This window comes from Carcharhinus amblyrhynchos, chromosome 23, assembly GCF_965287045.1.
Source record: "Carcharhinus amblyrhynchos chromosome 23, sCarAmb.v2.hapA, whole genome shotgun sequence".
In the NCBI taxonomy this organism is placed as follows: Eukaryota; Metazoa; Chordata; class Chondrichthyes; order Carcharhiniformes; family Carcharhinidae; genus Carcharhinus; species Carcharhinus amblyrhynchos.
In genome coordinates, this window is record NC_137346.1 from 31,652,492 (window position 1) to 31,674,972 (window position 22,481).

At 45.7% G+C, this 22,481-nt stretch overlaps 1 protein-coding gene across 3 annotated transcripts in view; it reads right to left on the reverse strand.

Moving 5' to 3' along the window:
• LOC145357253 (syntaxin-1A) overlaps positions 1-20,813 on the reverse strand; it is a 236,496-nt gene extending 215,683 nt beyond the window's left edge. For all 3 annotated transcript variants that reach the window (XM_080210428.1, XM_080210429.1, XM_080210430.1), the window contains exon 1: positions 20,682-20,813. In XM_080210428.1, coding sequence (XP_080066554.1) covers positions 20,682-20,711 — 30 coding nt within the window. In that variant the 5' untranslated portion in view covers positions 20,712-20,813. The remainder of the gene's footprint in view (positions 1-20,681) is intronic.
• Between the last annotated feature and the right edge of the window lie 1,668 nt (positions 20,814-22,481).

Genomic DNA, 22,481 nt, shown 5'->3' on the forward strand with positions numbered 1-22,481 from the left:
GTGAATTTCTAACTGGGTCAATGCCTTGCTTCTTTTCAGTGGATTCCAAGTAATTCCCTGTACTGTAGCTTAATATCAAAAAAATTGTAGTTTAACTGTGAGGAGGACAGTGTATCAAAGGGACAAAAACAAGTTGGTGGAACGGGTGGACAGGTGGCAGATGTAGTTCAATGTCAAGAAATGATTCATTTTGGTAAAAAGAACATGGAGAGCAATATAAGATAAAGGGTACAACTCTAAAGTGGGAAAGAAACCTGGATGTATTTGTGCATTGTCACTGAAAGTAAGCGCCCAGGTACAGCAGGCAGTAAAGAAGGCAAATGGTATGTTGGCATTCATAGCGAGAGGCTTTGAGTATAGGGATAGGGATGTGTTGCTGCAATTGTATAGGACACTGGTGAGGCCATACCTGGAGTATTGTGTGCAGTTTTGGTATCCTTATTGGAGGAAAGATGTCATTTCAATAGAGGGAGTACAACAAAGGTTTACCAGGCTGATTCCTGGGATGGCAGGTCTGTCACGAGGAGAGACTAAGTTGGCTAGGATTGTACTCTTTGGAGTTTAGATGAGTGAGAGGGGATCTCATAGAAATGTATTAAGTTCTAATAGAGTAGGACAGGATAGATTCAGAAAGAATGTTCCAAATGATGGGGGAGTCCCGAACTAGGGCGGTCATAGTTCGAGGATAAGGGATAGACCTTTTAGGACTGAGGTGAGGAGAAATTTTTTCACCCAGAGTGGTGAATGTGTGGAATTCACTACCACAGAAAGTTGCTGAGGCCAAAACATTGTGGGATTTCAGGAAGAAATCAGATATAGCTCTTGGAGCTAAAGGGGTCAAGGGATATGGGGGGGTGGGGAAGGGGATCAGGATATTGAATTTGATGATCAGCCATGATCATAATGAGTGGTGGAGCAGGCTCGAAGGGCCAAATGGCCTTCTCCTGCTTCTAGTTTCTCTGAAGGTAGCAGGGAAATGGACAGATGCAGTTCATAAAGCACACAGTCTCCTAGGCTTTATTAATAGGGGCAGGAGTGCAAGAGCAGGGAAGTTATGTTAAACTGAGATAAGACACTAGCTTGGCCTTAGCTTAAGTACTTCATTCAGTTCTGGATACTGCACTTTATAAAGGATATGATGAAGTTGGAGAAAGTGCAGAAAAGATTTGCATGACTGATAGTGCCAGGGATGAGAAATTTCAGTTATAAAGACAGATTGGAGACCTCAACCTTCTCTTCAAGAAAAGCATTCCTGAGAGGGGATTTGATAGAGGTATTCATAATCATAAGGAGTCTGGACAGAGTAGACAGGGAGAAACTGTTCTCCCTCATGAAGGGATCGAGAACGAGAGAGGAGATATTTAAAGTCCATTGCAAAAGAAGCAAAGGTGACGTGAGGGAAAAACCTTCCCCACAGCGAGTGGGTAAGTTCTGGAATGGATTGCCTGAGAGTGTGGTGGAAGCAGGGTCAATGGAAGCATTCAAAATGGAACCAGACTGTTACCTGCAAAGGAAGAATGTGCAGGTTTACTGGGAAATGTCAGGAAAATGGCAGAAGGTAAATGTTTCAATTGGAGAACTGGTGATTCATGATGGGCTGAATGTGCTGTAACAAGTGTGTGAAGCTGTTGCCCAGGAGGGGGATAATGCAGTGGTGACTGATGCTGAATAAGTCCTCTAGATGGAATCCGTATCCCTAGCTAGTTGCTTCAAAAAGTGTTTTAAATACTGGTGTGGGGGGGTGGGGGGGGCGGTGGTATTTTCCCATCCGGCCTGCCAGGGGAATCATGGCAGGTGCAGGGGTGGATCATGTAAAGGTAAGCTGACCTCGGACAGGATTTTCCACTCTTGGAGCGAGTGTGGCTGGAAAATCCTGCCCATGGTGTTTTGAGTCATGTTTAGCACATATTGCAAGTGACAAATATTATTGCCCAGATTATTTGATAGAGGTGAAGAAGTTGGCTATTCAGCCCCTTGAGTTCGTCCCAAAATACATGTCCACTTGTTGATCTGTACGTCAACACAATTTATCTGCCCATATTCCTTACTATCCTTACTTAATAGAACAGTTCATCTCCATCTTGGAAATTACAATTGATCCAGTGATTGTGCTCTAAAATGTTAAAATTACACCCTTTTGTTCTGAAGGGATGTGGCCAACTCCCTCCCACGATACAGATATGGAATAAGGAAAGTTTACATGCAGCATGTGAGTCTTTGAATCCTAGCTTGATAGCTTGTTCCATTTTGAAGGATGCCTTTCTGTCTTCCTCAATTTTAGCTATCAAAAGGGAAATGATAATGTGTGTTTATCAGGAATGTCACAGGGACTCAATAGAAACAAAGAAGATAGGAGCAGGAGGAGGCCATTTAGCCCTTCGAGCCTGCTCCGCCACTCACTGCGATCATGGCTGATCATCCAAATCAATGACCTAATCCTGCTTTCTCCCCATAACCTACAAAATGGAAGATGGAAAGACGGTGTGGAGAACATTAGAGTAGGCAGCTATTAGAGCTGAACTGGCAGACGTGTAGACAGATAGGAGTAAATGATCTCAGTTAAGAATGACAGGATTACACTCGATTGGTTTCAGCTCGAGACTGTGGCAGTACAAGAGGTCGGAATCAGCAGAAAGGGTTAATGCATTGGCAATCACTTTAAACTTGAGCTGGAAGTTATGACTCATCAGAGACTGAATATCAGAGCGAGCGACGAGGCTGAGATAAATATTGGAGAGGCTGAGCTGGGTATTTACAACATCTGACACCAACCCCAGCCTCCCTCCCCATCTGAGGTTGTGAAGTTGCAAATGCAGAGAAGTAAGAGGAGGTGCTCAAGGGTGGAAACAATGACATTGGGGGAGGGGGTGATCGGTTGTTTGCATCTCGGTAGGGAGGTAGGAATGGAGCCGTGCACGGGGACATCCCAGAGAGTTGGTCAACAGAGTAAAAGGTGTCTGAAACATCTTGTACAAAAATAATTTTATTCCCTCAGCCCTGCCCCTTATGAAACCATTACAGAACTTTCTTATTTTGTATAATTAAAGAGCCAGCAAGAATTTTCTCTAATTACTATGCCTAATACGTTTAGAAGATATGTATAATGAATGTAATTTTGCTCACAGAAACATGACTGCATTGATGGAAAGTGCCATGTGCAGGTCTGAATAACAATACAGAGAATAATAGATACACAAGGAGCAGAATGGTATAATGTAGGTGTGCACAGACATAAAAGATTACATGCTGAGTAACAACAGATGTTGTTTTCTCGTAACTAGGCTTGGGCCTAACACCCAATCACCATGCTTCAATACAATGTGTGTGTGTGTTGTTCGCAAGAAAAATATTCTGAGGCACAAACCAATTTGTAAGGAAATGAGCGGGTGTTAACTATGGCGGTGGGCTCCATAGCTGGGACAAAACAAACACTGTGGCACATCAGATAACAATATGAGGGGCGGCACAGTGGGACAGCAGTTACACTGCTGCCTCACAGGGCCTGGGACCCAGGTTCAACTCCCGGCTTGGGTCACTGTCTGCGTGGAGTTTGCACATTCTCTCCCATGTTTGCGTGGTGCTCCGGTTTTCTCCCACAATCCGAAGATGTAGAGATTAGGTGGATTGGTAAATTGCCCCTTAGTGTCAGGGATCTAGCAATGATAAATTGCATGGAGTTACGGGGATCGAGCCGAGGTGGTATTGTGGTCAGTGCAGACTTGATGGGCCAAATGGCCTCCTTCTGCACTGTAGGATTCTATGAATAAATAGAACCAGTCTATAATTAAGCATAATTAAAGACCCCACGCACCCTGGACATTCTCTCTTCCACCTTCTTCCGTCGGAGAAAAAATACAAAAGTCTGAGGTCACGTACCGACCAACTCAAGAACAGCTTCTTCCCAGCTGCCATCAGACTTTTGAATGGACCAAGCTTGCATTAAGTTGCTCCTTCTCTACACCTACAGCTACAATTGTTACACTACATTCTCTCCTTTCCTTCTCTATGAACAGTATGCTTTGTCTGTACAGCATGCAAGAAACAATATTTTTCACTGTATGCTAATACATGTGACAATAATAAATCAAATCAAAATCAAAATCAAATCAAATCAGTCTGGAGATGTGAGAGAAAGAAGGGGGAGTGAGGAACCAGGGCACAGAGGGACTGTCATGAAGAGTGGGAGAAGCACTGACAAAGCACAGGTTGCAGGGATTGGTGTGCTGGGGTGCAGATTAGAAAGAGAAAAGACGAAGGGGAAAGGGAGAGCTTGACAGCAAACAAATTCAACTCAGGACTAGAACCCTGACTTGGTGCGTGGCTGTTATGTTGTTCTCAAGTTCAGAGTTGTTTTTTCCTTCCCCCCAGACTCCACAAACCCAAGAATTTCTTTCTTGGGGAGGTTGTGTGTGTGGAGTACTCGCGTCCTTCTCTCTGCACCAACAAACAAAGGTGGAAACAGCTTCTCAGGTGGAGCTTTGGCACATTTGCCAGCTTTGTGTTTTCATAATAGACCAAACATTTGATACCTCATGAGTAAGGATAACCTGGAATTCAGGCTCACATTACCACTCTGTCTGTTTGGGTCCCTGTAATAAACCTGCAGCTGTGTGGCCTTGCAACCTTCAGTGTTAAAGGCGGAATGAGACAGTTAACCTCAATGTTCTGTTCAATTGCGAGCTCAATGCCTGACTCCAGACTCCTCTCCCTGACAGAATATCAAAATTCTAGCCCTCACGCAGCTGCCTCTATACCACCTTGATTCATCTGTCACTTAAACCCTTGGATCGTGCTTTTGTCACCCCCGTTATTCAATGGGGCAATCGTTCTAAGGCACCAGGACAGGAGGGAAAGGGAAGGGTTAAACATTCAAAAATTGGAAAGCTAGCCTCAATCCACTGCCTTCAATGTGCCCTGATTTTAAGAGGTAGGGTTGGTGTAGGCAACTAAATTGCTCTTCAGAGGTCAGTCTATCATTAAACTATTTTAATGAGGTTGCATGACACTAATTTAACCAGTGATTTACGTTAAATGTTTCCTGGTTGGTAAACCTGACGCATGAAGGGAAGAGAAAAGGACTAGAGGATTCAGATCAGTGCATTTGCAGCACTGCTTGTGGGCCAAGGACAGCAGGGGTTCTTCCCTGTCCCACCTTCCACAGTCTCTCACATTTAACTGCTTCTCTCTTTGCAATTGTATCACTCGCTCCACCACCCAATTTAGAAATACAGAAAATAGGAGCAGGAGTAGACCGTTTGGCCCTTCAAGCATGCTCCACCATTCATTGTGATCACCTGTTCCCACCTCCTCCCCACCCCGATACCCTTTAGCCCCAAGAGGTATGTCTAACTCCATCTTGAAAATGTATTGGCTAGGATTCTCCTGGCCCGCTGCACAGCTCGAGCGGCACAGCAGGCTGGGAGACACCAACGGGTGGGGGGGGCGCTTTTAGCAAGGTTTGTGACAGGCGTCGCACTGATCGCGACTCTCCCAGGCACTTTTTTTTTTAAGTGCAATAGCTCCGCGCTGGAAATCAGCTTGGAGCTGATTATCATAGAGAGCCTGGGATAGTATTCTCAGGCCCACTAGCGTTCCCATCACCCCAAACCCTACTCCACCAAGACTGGCTCCCTCCAGCGGTGTTTTCGACAGCTCTCCACTAACCAATATCCTGGCCCCGCTGGTGAGGACAGAGGTCATTGAGGCCCTCCCCCCCCAAGGGGCACCCATTGGGCAGTATCAGTCTGGCACCCTGGCCCTGCCCATGGGGCTAACTGGTACTGCCCACTGGGCATCTTGGCTCTGCCCAACAAGCAGTGCCAAGGGGGCAGGGTGATCAGTGGTGAGGGGGGTGACCCTTTGCCTCTCTGCAAGTGGGATCACAGGGAGAGGGAGGGAGATGATGATCGTGGCTGGCCATCGGGTTGGGGGGCTGGCCTGGGACAGTCCGATAGGCCAGCAATCAGGAGGTTGGAAGACCAGTGATCAGGGGTTGTGGAGCTGGCCAGCAAATCGGGAGGCTGGTGGTGGTGGTGGTGGTGGTGGTGGTGGTGGGGGGGGGGGGGGGGCAGTGTGAATGCACCAATTGCTGCATGTGCACTGGCCCACTCAGCACTATGCTCCTGGCTTCTCGCTCTGGAATAGGCCCCACCCTCTACTTACCAGAGTGAATCCCGCTGAGGCATTCTGCAAAGCTCAGAGTGTCGGAGATTTGTTCTGGTCAGCCATTTGTTTGTTCCCATTATAAATTCCCCTGTTTCACCAATTCTTTTCTCTTGACATAATTATCAAAGCTTCTCCAGTCAGTTTTTATGTTTCCCTCAAGCTTACTCTGGTATTTTCAACTTCTTAATCAATCCTGTTGTCCTCCTTTGCTGAGTTCTAAATGGCTCCCAATCCTCAGGTCTGCTATTTTGTTTTCTGGCCAATTTGTATGCCTCTTCCTTGGATTTAATGCTATCAACTATTTACTCATTGCCAGCTCTCTAATGTCCTCTCCATCCATATAAAACATCTTTTCTGCACCTCATATCCACTCTTGGCCTGCCCGATTATACCAATGTCCTTCCTGGCCCCTTTATCTAACCATGAGTCTCCCTCCCTCCACCACCTTTCCTAACACGCGGCCTGATACTGTCGGGCTTCCTGTCCAAGACTCAGCCAGCCTCTGAAACCCGGCCGCCTGCTAACTGGGACACAAAGTCAAAATAATCCAGCAGGCATTAGAATGGCAGAGCCTCCAGCATCCCAGCTGCTAAAGTTCCCTCACTCCCCATCCTGCTTCCCGCTCTAAATAATCAGCCCATCTACTAGAAAACTTCCTGCCATTCTGTTACTTCCACCCTTTGCAATCTTCAGTCCATCCAATGTTCTGTTTCTGTATCCTATCCCACACCAAATCCCAACATCCTTATCCCACCAACCTATGGTCCAAACACTTCAAATGTAAAATTCTCATCTTTGTGTTTAATTGCTTCCATGGCCTCAGCAAACCCTATCTCTGTAACCTCTTCCAGCCTCAAATCACTCTCCTCCTGTACCCTGTTAGTACAACTTCAGCTTCTTTTAGTCACCCCTGCCATTCTCCCACCATTCATCAATCTAGATGTTATTCCCCTGGAATTACCCTCCTGAAACCCCTCATCTCTCTCTATTTTCCCTAAGTCAACTTTTGACTGAGACTTTGCTCATGCTCCTAATTTTTGGCCAACTGTTAGTTTTCCCTCATGCCTCAGAATTGGTTCAGGACATTTATCTATGTTAAAGGTACTCAATGAAAGCAAATCCAGTGGTAAAATTATATTTGACTAATGGAAGGCTGTCAAAGAGGAGTTATTATAGTCCAGGTACAGACTAGACATATTGCCTTGAGGTAGAAAGGAAGAGCATCCACTAGAGCTTCCTGGATGATTAGTAATATAAAGAATAAAATGAGACAGGAATATAAACTCAGGGAAAAAAAGGTTCATAATTTGGTGGTGAGCCATGCAGAATTCAAAATGTATGGTTGGCGGTGTATGCGTGTGTGTGTGAAGAGAGAAAAAGGAACTAAATGGGGGCAAAGAGTACGCATGAGAATAGATAAACAGGCAACATAAAAGGGGCCTCAAAATCTTCTGTAAACATAATAATAAAAGGGTCATCAAAGGAAAAGTGCAGCCAATTAGTGGCTGAAGCCGCGATCTCCTTGTGGAAACAGAGGACATTGCTGAGGTAATAATGGGTACTTTGCATCTGTCTTCACCAAAGAGGATGCTGACAATGTCACCGTAAAAGGAGGTGGTAGAGAAATTGGATGTGATAAAAATAGATAGAGAGGTACTTAAAAGGACGGCAGCACTCCCAAGGAGAAAAGCCACTCAGCCTGGACGGGGTGCATCCAGAATTATTGAGGGAGGGTGGGAATTGCACAGGCCTTTGCCACAACCTTCCAATTCTCCCTCGATAAGGGAGCGGTCTCAGAGAACTGGAGGACAGCAAACCATTATACACCTGTTCACAAAAGGGGGGAACCATAAACCCAGCAACCACAAGCTAGTCGGTTAAATAATGGAGAAAACTTTGGTGCTAATAATGCTGGTGAAATTAATTGGCACTTAGAAAAGTATGAGTAATAAAAGGAAAGACAAACGCGGCTGAGCTGAAATAACGGAGAGGGTTGATGAGGTGAGATCAGCTGATTTTGTGTATATGGAATTTCAAAAGAAGTTTGATAAAGTACCACACAAGATACTTGGCAACAAAATTTGACAAAAAAGCAGGGAGTAGTAGTGTTTTATTCAGATTATAAGGCGGTTGACAGTGAAGTTCCTCAGGATCAGTTTTGGAAACACTGCTGTTTTTAATGCATGTTATTGGTCTAGACTTGAGCAAAGTGGACAAAACTCCAAAGTCTGCAGATGATACAAAACCAATTGTAACACTACATCCTGCACCCTCTCCTTTCCTTCTCAATGTACAGTATGCTGTGTCTGTGGCGCACAAGGAACAATACTTTTCACTATATACTAGCACATGTGACAACAATAAATGAAAATCAAAAACGTTGTGAACTGTGTGGAGAACAGGAACAGACTCCAGGACATAAATAGACCAGTGAAACGGGCACATGCTTAGCATAAGAAATTTAATGCACAAGTATGAAGTGAGGGATCTTGGAAGGAAGAATGCGGGGAAGCAATATAAACACAATGGTAGAATTTTGAAGGGAGTGCAGGAACAGACAGACCTGTGGGTGGATGTACAGAATTGTTTAATGGTGGCAGGCTGAGTTTAAAAAGCATACAGGATTCTAGAGATAAAATACAGGAGAAAAAGGCATCCCTTGTAAAACACTGGTCTGAACAAGCTGGGATATTGAGACCAATTCTGGACATGAAATGTTGGGAAAGATGTCAAGGTTTTAGAGCTGGTGTGGAAATGATTTATTCAAATGGTAGCAGTGATGAAAGATCTCAGCTGCATAGAGATGTCGGAGAATCAGCAAGTTGTGGTTATGAATGCAGTGTCTGAAAGGATAGTGCTGATGGAAGCAAATTCAACATGAACTATTGAAAGGGAATTTGATAAATAATATTTGAAGGGGCAAAATTTAAAGGGCTGGGGAAACAGCAAGGTAGTGCAATTAATTGGAGAGCTCATTCAAAGAACTGTCGTAGGTACAATGGGCCGAATGGGCTCATTCTGTTCTGTAAGATTCTGTGAAACCGTTCTTTTAACTATAAGCTACACTGGAAGGTTGTATCCAGATGGAAAGATCAACCCAATCAGCTGTCTGCAATGTGAGAGGTGACCAGTTCAGAGGGCAAAACTATTTAATATTGGGATTAATTTAACACCTCACTCAGAATGGTGCGAGGATGAGCTGAAACTCACACAATGATACACTAAGAGGGATTTTCAGAGGCTGGAATTATGTTGTATTTTTGGGCTGACTAAAGAGGGGTTTTCCTTTACAGCTAATCCATGCTGTACCTCACCATTGATTGCTTGATGGACAGCTTAACGGAGGCAGTTTAACAACAGGTTTGATTGATAATGCTGTACTAGCTGGATGGGGGAGGGGGAGATTATTCTGGGAGGGGGGGGAGCGGGGGCAGAGGGTGCAGGGCTCATTATTCACAAGTGTTTCCTTTTCCCATCCCTGTGGATCTGAAAACAAAATTAGACTTATGATTACTGCTAATAGAACGCAAGAGGTTTACAGAGTTAAATCGGGATTAAGTGATAAACCCTGATCCAGGATTTACCCAGCCCTGTGCTAATGATAGGGGCAATAAAGAGATCCAGTGCAGGATACAGACAATGAACCAGTCTCCAACTGAGACTGACTGATCCCAGCCAGCAGTAAGATACCGCATCGCAAGACGTTGTTCCAAAATGCTGCAGCTAATTTGTTAAAATGTGCTGGCAGGGTGATGTATTAACGTCAGACTCCCTGAATAGCAGCTCAGTCAGATTACCCTCAACCGATACACATGTCAATTGCTGTTCCAATAAACTAAAAAGCAATTTCCATTTCAATGCCTTATTACAGTGGTTCACAGCCTGGGGTTCACAAAAGCCTTCCAGGGGGTCCAAAAATTACAGGAAACGCGAGGCAGAGGAAGGTTGAGGAGTGTGACTGCTACACTTGCAGTGCAGTGATCTGGCTGACCGGTTCATCTCGAGGGGGCAAAAAAAGTAGACGTTGAGAAGCAGGCATTTTCTTCAAAGCAATATTAAAACTCACTCTGCATGATGTAATCTAAATGGAGAGTGGGGGAAGTGGGGGGGGAAAGGATATCTCTGGTTTCCAAATGATTTGAAAAGAGGTTCCACAATCAAAATAATTTTTAAAACCACTGTGTTATCACGTGGTGTTGCGTTGCTGCAGCCAACACTGAAGATAGCACAGCCTTCCCCAGGGGGGTAACAGGGAAACAGAGTCCAGATAACCAACACTGGGCAAGGGGAGAGAAAGGTAGAGGCTACAAAATAGACACATTAACAACGGGCAAAAGGTGTTAGTCTGGACGTGGGTATACGAGATCAGGCAAAGTTGTAGTGAACAAAGCAGTGGGATGAGATAATGGGGGTGGTGATGCAATGGAGGAAACCTCCCTCTGCTACAGAAGCAACAGGAGCAACACCAATGGGTTGAAATCATTATTTTGAAAATCATGTGACATCAATTTGCTGCTTTTGTAGAGAGCAGTCACAGCAAAGTAGATATTACAACATGCTCAAAAGGTACCAGACTCACCATCACTCAGAGTGGGGATTCTGGTTGACCAGGAAGCTGAACATCATTATAACAGCAAAAAGAAAGATTGTCTAATTTCCCACAAAAATCTTGCCCTGCCACGCACTCCTCATTAATGCAAAAATTCTTATGGCTTCAGAGCAGTTCTCCATAGAATTGAGGCCAGTGCAGTTAAAAAGAAATATCACCAGAACATTGGAATAAGGAGCAGAAGTCAGCAAATTCAGCCCTTCGAGCCTGTTCCGCCATTCAATCAGATCATGGCTGATCTCTTCCTGGTCTTAAATCCACCTCCCGACCTGTTCCCTATATCCCCTTATCCCTTCTTTTTAAATTAGAAATATATCTCCTTCTTGAAACCCTTCAATGATTCAGACTGCACCGTGCTATAGGGCAGCGAGTTCCACAAATTCACCACCCTCTGCAAGAAGTAATTGCTCCTCAGCTCAGTTTTAAATCTACCGCCTCTCAACCCTGTTCTAGATTTCCCCATTAGAGGAAACATTTGGTCTACATTTACTTTATCGATCCCTTTTAAAACTTATATACCTCCATCAGATCGCCCCTCATCCTTTCAAAACCCAGCGAGTATAAACACAAACTGTTTAATCTCTCCTCATATGTTGATCCTTCCCGTTTATCCCTGGAATCACTCCGATGAACTGGGATAAATGCTACTACACTTTGCATTATTCTTTCGAAGAATGGACACGGACTCTGTTCCCCATCCTACGCTAATGGTACTCTGACAAGAAGTCTTTCCTACTGTTTGTTGGAGCTGCTTATTTTTGAGTCTCCGCATGTGGCATGATTGGGACTGGAAGCCCATTGTAATGGTCATCAAGGCGGACACTGCGACTTCCTATTTCAACTAAATGCTTAAAACCATGGTCTGACAGATCACGACCGTTCTTGCCTCCTCCTACTTTCTCAGGTCAATTCGCTTCTTCAAACAATGAATGCTCATCTATACATTTTCCCCTGGTTAAAACACAGTAAAATATACAATGGTGGATTTCCAAATCCATTGGATTTGATTCAGCCTTTGAAGAGTTAATATCGAGCTACAGGTCCAACTAAAAGGTGAACAATGTCCAATGGCAACTTTGGATTGGGAGTACAACTTGTGACTGGAAAGTCTCCATTAACTGTTTAACAGCTACAGCACCATCCAAGAAATCAAACAATGAAGTAAGCAGAAAAGCTGATGCAATTATGATGCTTCTCTGGTCAAATATACCAAGAATCATCATCTTAATTCTTCAATTAGTTTACTGAAATTGCCATTTTACAAACAATACCACTGCTTTCCCGAGGATGTGTGGGCAGGATCCAGTGGATTTAAGCTCCCCCAGTGGGCTGGCATTCCAACTTTGGATAATCACACAGTGAAATATTGCACAAGATTAATTTGGAAGTAATACAGCATCTCAGTAAAGCTATCCAATAGCAAAAATGTGCAGCACTTCACTTCAGTGAGCTTTAAAGGAATGAAGGAAAAACTTGACTGCACTGTTGAAAGAGCTGGCCTAATAACTCCCTGTCACTGTCATTTATCAAAGATCAGCTACGATCCTTCCTCCAGTCTGTTTCTTAGCCACTACCAACATCACGGATGTACTATTAACCAGAGGCTGAAGTGGGCCAGCCATTTAAACACCACAGTTACAATAGCAGGTCAGAAGTTGGGAATTCTCTGGCGAATAACTCACCTCCTGACTCCCCAAACAGGTCAGGAGTTTGAGGATACTCTCTCCTTGCCGAGATGAGTGCAGCTCCAGCAACACTCAAAATGCTCAACACCATCAAAAACAAAGCCACTTGCTTGATCGGTATTCCATCCAGCACCTTAAACATTCGCTTCTTCAGCCTGACGCACAGTGGCAGCAGTGTGTACCATCTACAAGGTGCACTGCACCAACTCATCATGGTTGCTTCAACAGCACTTTCTAAACCTATCGTCTCTGCCACATACCAGCACAAGGGCAGGAGAGGCATGACAGCAGTATCACCTATCATTTCACACAACATCCAGACTTGGAGCTATATCATTCCTTCACTGTTACTGGGTCAAAATCCTGGAACTCCCTAACAGCAATGTGGGTGTACCACGTGGACTGCAGCATTTCAAGGCAGTGGCTCACCTCCACCTTTCCAAGGGCAATTGGAGATGGGTAATAAATACTTCCCAGTCAGCAACTCCCACATCCTCTGAATGGATTTTTGAAAAATTACTTCAGCCCATAGCTAATGGGAAATGTAAGTTAAATTATCAGTTAAAATTAGAAACCCAGCAAGCATAGAGTTAAATCGCGGGGAGTTTTGACTGCTTATCTGCTGTAACTAAACAGGCCATCATTATCTGTGGCAAGTGAAGTAGGCAGGGAGTGGGCACATCCAGTTCCTTTGTCTCGTGGCACATTCTATAATCACCGATAAAATTCCATCATCTCCCTCCCCATTCACAGTAGGAGTGTTGCTGAGCTACAGATTAACAATACCATTCCATTTGGGAGAATTTTGTTAACAAAAATCACTGAATATGGGGGGAGGGGAATGGCCATTCAGTCCATTGAGCTTGCACTGACAACAATCCCATTGATGCCCTAACCCCATATATTTACCCTGCTAATCCATCTGATGCTAAGGGACAATTTAGCATGGCCAATCAGCCTAAACTGCACAACTTTGGAGTGTGGGAGAAAACTGGAGTTTCCGGAGGAAATCCATGCAGACCCGGAGTGAACGTGCCCCACGCAGACAGTCACCCAAGGACGGAATTGAAGCCAAGTCCCTAGCGCTATGAAGCAGCAATGCTAATCACTGTGCTACCGTGCCAGTGATAACTCCCGAATTTTATTCCCTTTCACATCAATTGTAGGGAAAATGGTGGAATGTATTATTAGGTACATGGTAACAGTGCACTTGGAAAATCAGATTTATAAAAAGGAAATCACATTTCACAAATTTGTTCAGAGTTTTGAGGATGTAACCAGCAACGTGGATAAAGGTGAACAATAATAAGGGATTTTCAAAAAGTATTCGATAAGGTGCCACAAGTGAGCTTATTACACAAAGTTGGGGATTGAGGGTAATATATTAGCATGGATTGAAGATTGGTTTATGGATAGAAAGCAGAGAGTCAGAATAAATGGGTAATTTTTGGGTTGGCAGTTTGTGATTATGGGGTGCTACAAGATCAGTGCTTCCAGTTATTTATGGACCAGGTCAATGCCTTAAATGAGGGGATGGAGTGTAATAACCAGGTTCGCCGATGACAGAAGCCTATATGAAACGTTACCTGTGAGGGTACAGTGATTGGAAAGAAATATAGATAATTTGAGTGAGTGGGCAAGACCACAGCAGAGGGAATAAAAAGTGGCAAAATGTGAAGTTTAAAAGGAAACTTCATAAGGAACTTCAAAAGGTAAAACACGCTTTTTTAAAAAATTGATGAAAGATGAGAAAATGTTGGTATTGAAAGGGATTAGGCCAAATGCTATGTTAACCCTTAAAACAAAGGGATTATGTTGAGTGAATAGTCTTGGTGCAATTGTGTAGGGCCTTGTAAGACCACACCTGAAGTAATGTGTGGAGTTTTGGCCTCCTTACTTAAGGATAAATACACTTGCCTTAGAGACAGTGCAACGTAAGTTTTGTCAGGCTGATTGCTAGATGAGGGGATTGTTTAATGAGGAGAGGTTGAGTAGATTAGACGTCTAGTTGCTAGGATTTAGAGGAATAAGAGTTGATCCCATTGAAACATACAAAATGTACAAAGGGTTTTATGGGATAGATGCTGAGAGGGTATTTCTCTTGGCTTGGGAGTCTAAAACTAAAGGGTGATAGTCTTGAAATAAAGGGTTGGTCATTTAGGACCAAAATAAAGAGAAATGTCTTTTTTCTACCCAGATATCCGTGGATGCTTGATCATTTAGTATATTTAAGACGGAGTTCAACAGATGTTTTTGGATAATACAGAGATTAAGAAATAAGGTGGTGATGCAGGATGGTACAGTTGAGGTAGAATACCAGCCATGATTTCTTGATTGGAGAGGCAGGCTCAAAGGGCTGAATGGCCTTCTCCTGCTCCTATTCTTTGTGTTCTTCTAATGCCAAATTGATAAGACGTTATACACAGGTTTAGATCACGGTCTGGGCATTGCACATCGCAATAGCCCAAAGTCTCTCAGCTTGTGCTTTCCTTTCATTTTATTCAACAGTTGCGCTCTCCAGAAAGTGACTCCAGGTTCAGGCAGTCACATTCCAGTTTTATCATCAATCTGCTCACTCTTTAGACAACTTTCATGATGAAAACACATTTGGGAAGCTAAACAATAAAACCACGTTACATAAACTACCCAATAGTAGCTGCAACACCTGCTCTCACACCACAAGGGACTGGCAGCATCCCAGCCAGCAGCATTTAGAGTCTGTAGAACCAATTACTTCATGTTTGTTTTTTGCTGCCAATGGCTTTTAAATGATTGTTGACATTTTTCCCACTGTATAAAGAGAACAGAGCCCTGATGTAATACATTTAAGTTCTTCTGCCACTGATGTTACACAATGAACACTGTAATAACCGTCACAACTCTGACTCTGATTATTCATGATGTGGATATGCCGGCGTTGGACTGGCGTAAACACAGTAAAAAGTCTGACAACACCAGGTTTTAGTCCAACCGATTTATTTGATAACAGACTCACAAGCTTTCGGGGTTAGCCCCTTCGTCAGGTGAAGGGGCTGACGAAGGGGCTAACCCCGAAAGCTTGTGAGTCTATTATCAAATAAATCGGTTGGACTAAAACCTGGTGTTGTCAGACTTTTTACTCTGATTATTCAGACATTTTCCAAAGGATAGAGCTACCAAGGCAGTAACTGTGCCTCTTCTCCTAATTCCCCAAGGGCATTAACGACCTGAGGCTAGAGTGTGTGCTAGACCTGGCAGGAGCACAATTTTCCTTTCAGGAGGATGTTTGAGAACCAGTTCCTTTCATGGATTATGTTCTGCTGTTAGAACACAAATTACCATTTGGTTTTACAACTTGGAATCACTGGCCCTGATTTTACCAGCATGCTCTCCTGAGGCATGTAAGATCACACCCAAGGCCAACGGGGAATGCCATTCTGCAAACCTCACCCCCCCACTGGTGGCCGTGCCAGTAAAATCAGTCATCGAATCTCTACAGTGCAGAATGAGGCTGTTTGGTCCATCAAGACTACACCAACAAAAATCCCACCCAGGCCCTATCTCCGTAACCCCATGTATTTATCCTACTAATCCCCAACACTAAGGGGCAACTTATCATGGCCAATGCGCCTAACCTGCACACCTTTGGACTGTCGGAGGAAACCGAAGCACCTGGAGGAAACCCACACAGACATGGGGAGAACGTGCAGACTCCACAGATAGTCACCCAAGGCCAGAGTTGAATCCGGGTCCCTGATGTTGTGAGGCAGCAGTACTAACTACTGTGTCACCATACTGTCCAAATTATGGACTGCTGCTCTGGTACATGACACTGGCACAATTCTGTTTGCATTGCCTTTTAACTGCACATACTTTTTACTGGATTGCACCACATTGCCAGTTAGGGTTCAGATGGCAGTGTGGAGGAAAGGAGACCGGCAGAAGCCTGTGGATCCAACTTTGACCCACTATTGTGACTAGTGTGGTTAATTTATAAACCTTGATAAACAGAATTGGTATGCACTGCAGCAGAGTTTTCCAGTATTAAATATGGTCCCACTCTGGCTGAGATTGTCACTTCTGCAATCAGCACAGAGGTGGGGGACATCCCTATACAGCATGGGACTAAGTGAGGGTAATAAATTGGTTGGGCTGCGTGCATGGAGGGAAATACAATCCTATAGATTGAGGTTACGCATTGGGAGAGAGGGTAATTATCAAGAACTATAAATGAATGATGTTCTATATTGGGAGGTGTGAGACATTACCAAAGAGGGTCACATACCAGACGCCTCTATACCTGTCTGAGGAAATGATTATACTTCTGCTCATAATGTTTCCCTAAGAGTTTCAATGCTCCTAACAAACTACCTCTTGGATGGGAGCTACCACAAGAGATATGTTTACCTGATTCTCACAAAGAAGTAATGCAAGAGGCGGCTCAGGAACAACAGTGAAGACAGTGAATAACATGTTACATTTGCTCCATGACATGTCAGGACAGTGGACCATTCACACTGCGTTACCAGCAGCACTGAAGGTCAACACTAACTCCAATTGTAACAATTCAAGGACTGCAGATGACCCTGAACCAAAGGAATCAGTCATGATGCCATTCTAATCAGCTTTCAGTCAGGAACCAAAGTCCATTTCATTACTCAACCGACCATATTCACTCCAGCAGATGCAGCTACAGATTGCTGGTTTCTTTAAAGACACATAACCGGCTACCTGTGCACAGTGTATGTCCCCAGTAACAACTAGAGGGCACCCCCAAATTGGAAGGGACGATGTTTCAACAACTTACTAACTGCACACCATGAGCTGAAAATGATGCACATTTATTATGTGGATTTCACATTCTGGGGAGTGCACACGCCTGCGTCAGAATTAAAGTGTTAAACAGCACATTGCACTTTCAGAGAGACGGAAGGCTGGATGCTGAGTCCTCAGAGATATTGTCAACCATGGCTGATGACACCACTGCAGAACCCTGTACCCCAGCAAAGATTAGATGCAACAATGCACACAAATATGCAAGTGCCTCACTGTTAAGTGAGAATTTGGGTTGCAAAAAAAATTGACACGTTTGCAAAAGCAAAGTACCACCGATCCTGAATCAGAAATTGAAACAGAAAATACACAAACGCCAAATAATATCAGTGCAGTGCAAAACAGAGTTAATATTTCCAATCGATGACCTTTCATAAGAGTGGTTCTGAAACATTAACTCTGCTTTGCTCTCCACGGATGCTTGATGTGCTATATGTTTCCAGTTTACATGTTTGTATTGGTTAATGAGAGCCACAACATATCCTAACAGTAGGCAAAACTGAACCGTATGCTGCACATTACTTCCAAAGGCAAGAAAGAACAGGAGGTCAATAGGAGTCATCAGCAGTGGATGAGTCACTGCTGCAAAGGAGATAGGTACAGGACAACTCATTTCCTATAACTTTTTATTTGTTCTGTAATCATCCAGTATAATTTTCCACTGGACAGATTTACAGTCAGTGACTTGCTAGCCTCTTTTACCTGTTCAGTTTTGCTGGAGAACTAAGTATGTTTAAGTTGATGCATTTCTGACAGTTCCACAATTGCAAAATAAGAAGAATGACAGAGTAGACAATATATTCCAAGTGACAAATTTTTATTTGGTGAGCATCCACAGTGCGGTATGTCTCGAGGAGGTACAAATTTTCAACTTTTCCTGTTGCTTTTGCCCACGTTCCTACTCTGACAGTCATGGTGGGTAACTACTAAGCCAACCAACTAATGCCAACTGCATCCTTGGCTAACTCTCCTCAAAGAGCCCCAGGGTGCCCTTGTGCGGTAGGTAGTTCACTGCAGAGGCTCCGGAAATCACCTGTGCAGGATACTGTGATGGCCCAGAGCTGAGGCTGCAGCTAAGTGGCACATGAGGGCTCCTCTTCCACTCTGTACAGCTGGAGACCACTGTCCGTTCATCCATTCAAGCTGAGAAAAGGAGGCCTGTCCCCTATCCTCTTCTGGAGGATATCACGACTGACATCAACTCTGTCCAATTTTACTGAGCCTCTTCCCTTGCTGCTCAATTTGTGTTGGGTAAACCGTACACGGTTAGTGGTTCCTCCTGGTCAGAGGGGTGCTCCAGTGCCAAACCGTGCTCCATGCAAGTGAAGCAGATTCTTTTTCAGAATGTCACCTTTCCATTCTCCACTCAATCAGCCCACTGTCTGGACATCGTCAAATACCACGTACAGATACACAGCAGCATGAGCAAGAGAGGGACAAAAGGCATTGGAGAAACAGAGGCATGAAAAAGGGAAAGAGGGAAGTGAAAATGAAAGAAGAGATTGACACAATGAAGTAACGAGCAGCAAGTGAGGGAAACTTGACACCACAAAGCTGGCTGGGGTTGGGGGAGAATTTGCAACAAACCTGATTTAATAGATGACAGAGGCTGACTGACTGCTTATTGAGTGAAAGTTGCATGGGTGCATGTGTCCTGGAGATGGGGCTCCATTCTCCTGAATGAGAATCAAGCCTGAGTTTAACAGTCCCAATCCCTTTGGGACCCCCTTGTCAGCACTGAAGTTTTCAGGGTCAGTCTACGGGGAGGGGAGGAAAAGGGTGGTCATCGAACTTGAAGACCATCTGATGAAATTGCAGCAGATTCAGGCTGTGAGTACTGGGAAGGAGAGAGAAAGAGAGGGAGATAGAGACTGCTCAGTATTCAGCCGACGACTCGGTTGAGGAGCTGGAAGGATCAATCAAACCTGAACATCCTTTACCTGCAGCCCTGCAGGGACCCAAGACCCGCTCCTCAATCCAGCACACAGGACAGTCCCCCATCCGACACACCCTCCACCTCCTCCACAATCCAACAGCCAGGGACCCTCTCCCCAAACCAACACTCAGGGACCCGTCTCCCCATCTCTCTCCCCCTCCTCCACAATCCAACAGCCAGGGACCCTCTCCCCAAACCAACACTCAGGGACCCGTCTCCCCATCTCTCTCCCCCTCCTCCACAATCCAACAGCCAGGGACCCCCTCCCCAATCTAGTGCACAGGGATTCCCCCTCCCAAATCCAGCACACAGGAACCCCCCCTCCCCAATCCAGTGCACAGGGAACCCCCTCCCCAATCCAGCGCACAGGGACCACCCCTCCCCAATCCAGTGCACAGGGACCCCTCCCCAATCCAGTGCACAGGGACCCCCCCCTCCCCAATCCAGTGCACAGGGAACCCCCCTCCCCAATCCAGTGCACAGGGACCCCCCCTCCCCAATCCAGTGCACAGGGACCCCCCCTCCCCAACCCAACAGCCAGGGATACCCCCTCCCCAATCCAGTGCACAGGGACCCCCCCTCCCCTATCCAGTGCACAGGGACCCCCCTCCCCAATCCAGTGCACAGGGACCCCCCCCTCCCCAATCCAACAGCCAGGGATACCCCCCTCCCCAATCCAGTGCACAAGGACCCCCTCCCCCATCCAGCACACAGGGACCCCCCTTCCCAATCCAGCGCACACAGGCACCCCCCCTCCCCAATCCAGCGCACACAGGGACCCCCCTCCCCATCTAACATCTGGGGAGCCCCTCCCCCATCCAGCACACAGGGACCCCCTCCCCCATCCAGCACACAGGGACCCCCCTCCCCAATCCAGCACACAGGGACCCCCTCCCCAATCCAGCACACAGGGACCCCCTCCCCAATCCAGCAGCCAGGTACCCCCTCCACAAACTAAGACACAGGGACCTCCTCCCCAATCCAACAGCCACCCCCAATCCAACAGCCAGGGTCCCCTAACCCCAATCCAACAGCCAGGAACCCCCCTCCCCAACCCAGCACCCAGGAGCCCACCCACCTCCCAATCCAACAACCAGGGACACTTGCGAGGCTGGTCCACAAGTTCCCCGGGTGAAGGCGGGGGGGGGGGGGGTCGCTCAGTGATCCGCAGGGATGCGGTGCAAGTTAGGAAGCTGCCCTGTCACCCTCCACTCCCACCTCACCATCACAGCACTGACACCGGGGAGAGGGCACGCGTATTTTTTTGTGTGTGTAACCAACACTTGAGAGGCAGAGAGGGAAAAAAAAATAATCTACACACACACACACAACCCCAGTGCTTTTGCCCGGGAATGCAGCAGGCTCATCTAGCGAGTGAGCCAAGAAAGGTACCTCCCCAGCCCGTAAGGGCAGAGACACACACACATCACTACCCCCCCACTTCAGCCCCACACAGTGTGTGTAAGATACTCACAGCCCGCAGTTCCTGGGTGCGATCCTTCATCACTGCGATGTCCTGGAGGCTCGGCTGGGCTCGGTTCTGTGCGCACCGTCCACACGTTCAGCAGCAGCAGGAGGAGGATGGCGATGCCGAGCTCTGCGGCTTCTTTCCCCCACTCACCGGGCGAGGGAGGCGGCTCCAAGGACTGCCAGCTGCCGGCAGAGCGCATGTCGGGGCGGGGCTCGGCTGGCCTCACAGGGGAATAGATATATATTTATTTATATGTGTGTGTACAAAATGACAAAACATCACTCACATCAAACAAAAAAAACTGACACAGGGAGTCTGCAACTTACAAACAGCAGCACTCAACAACTGCACGCAGAAATTAACACAACACATGGGCAAAACCACATTAAACACAGGATGGAAAAACACAACACATTGTAACATTAACACAACACACGATGAAATTAACAGTGCAATTAACACGACACATGGCGGAATCGAAAGTGAAATTAACGCCACACATTATAAGATTAACACGCCACGAAATCAATGGTTAAAATAGACGGGGCATGCGGTGAGATTAACACGGCGGAATTGAGACAGCAGACCGAATTGACAGCGGAGTTCAGATGGAAATAAGATGAAAACACAACATACACTGAGATTAACATAAAGTGATATTAATTGTGCGACAAACACATTGTGAAAAATTCGCAGTAAAATTAGCACCAAGATGTGGAGTAAAGAAAATTTGAAAGGTGGGGGAAGAGGGTAAGCAGCCAGAGGTCATGTTCAGTATCTGTATCGATGCCAGAAGTGGAGAGAGAAAGAGAGAGGGGGATGAAGTCCTCGGGTAGACTTCAGGGTGCGAGGGAATTAATTTAAAAAGTAGGACCTCCAAGGTGCTAATGTTCACATTGGTCCCAGTGCCACATGCTGGAATGAGTACAGACATTGGAGGAAAGAGCTGCCGAACGTGAGGCTGGATGGAGGGATAGTGCTACGTTTGGGGAGGAGTGGGGGTTGCAGGACCTGTAGTAGCCCGGTGGGAGCTGGGAGCAAATCCCCAACAAGGAGGTTGACTCGTTCTCATCGAAATCATAGAGTTCCTACAGTGCAGAAGGAGGCCATTCTACCCAACCAGTCTGCATCGACAACAATCCCACCAAGGTCCTATCCCCACTTAGGTTAGAGTGATTAGCAGGGTAACTATCACATCCCAGGACACTAAGCGTTAATTTAGCATGTCCAATGAATCTAACCCGCACATCTTTGGACTGTGGGAGGAAACCAGAGCACCGGGAGGAAACGCACACAGATACAGGGACAACGTGCAAACTCTGCACAGACAAGTGGGGAATCGAACCCAGGTCCCTGGAGCTGTGAGGCAGCAGTGCTAACCACTGTGCCACCCACAGGTTGGGTCCTGTTGGGAACTAGCCTGCCAGGGAGTTGGGAATCTGAGTGTCAAGTCAGAGGGAAGAGAAGCAAAGTTGGAAATAGAAGGCTAAGTGAGTGTGGAAAATTAAGAAACAAAGGCTAGAAAAGAGTTAACCAAGGAGCTGTTTCGTGATTAGTGGTATATACTTTAAGACAAGGACTCTAGTCAACAAAGCCTGAGGGACATAGATCGATACTTGGAAGTAGGGAATCATAACTTTTTTAAATTAACTCTTAAGATGTAGGCATTAAAGGCAAGACCAGCATTTGTTGCCCTTATTGCTCTTGCGTCAATCACATTGCTGTGGCTCTGGAGTCCTGTGTAGGCCAGGCTAAGTAAGGATGGCAGATTTCCTTCCCTAAAGGACATTAGTGAGCGGAATG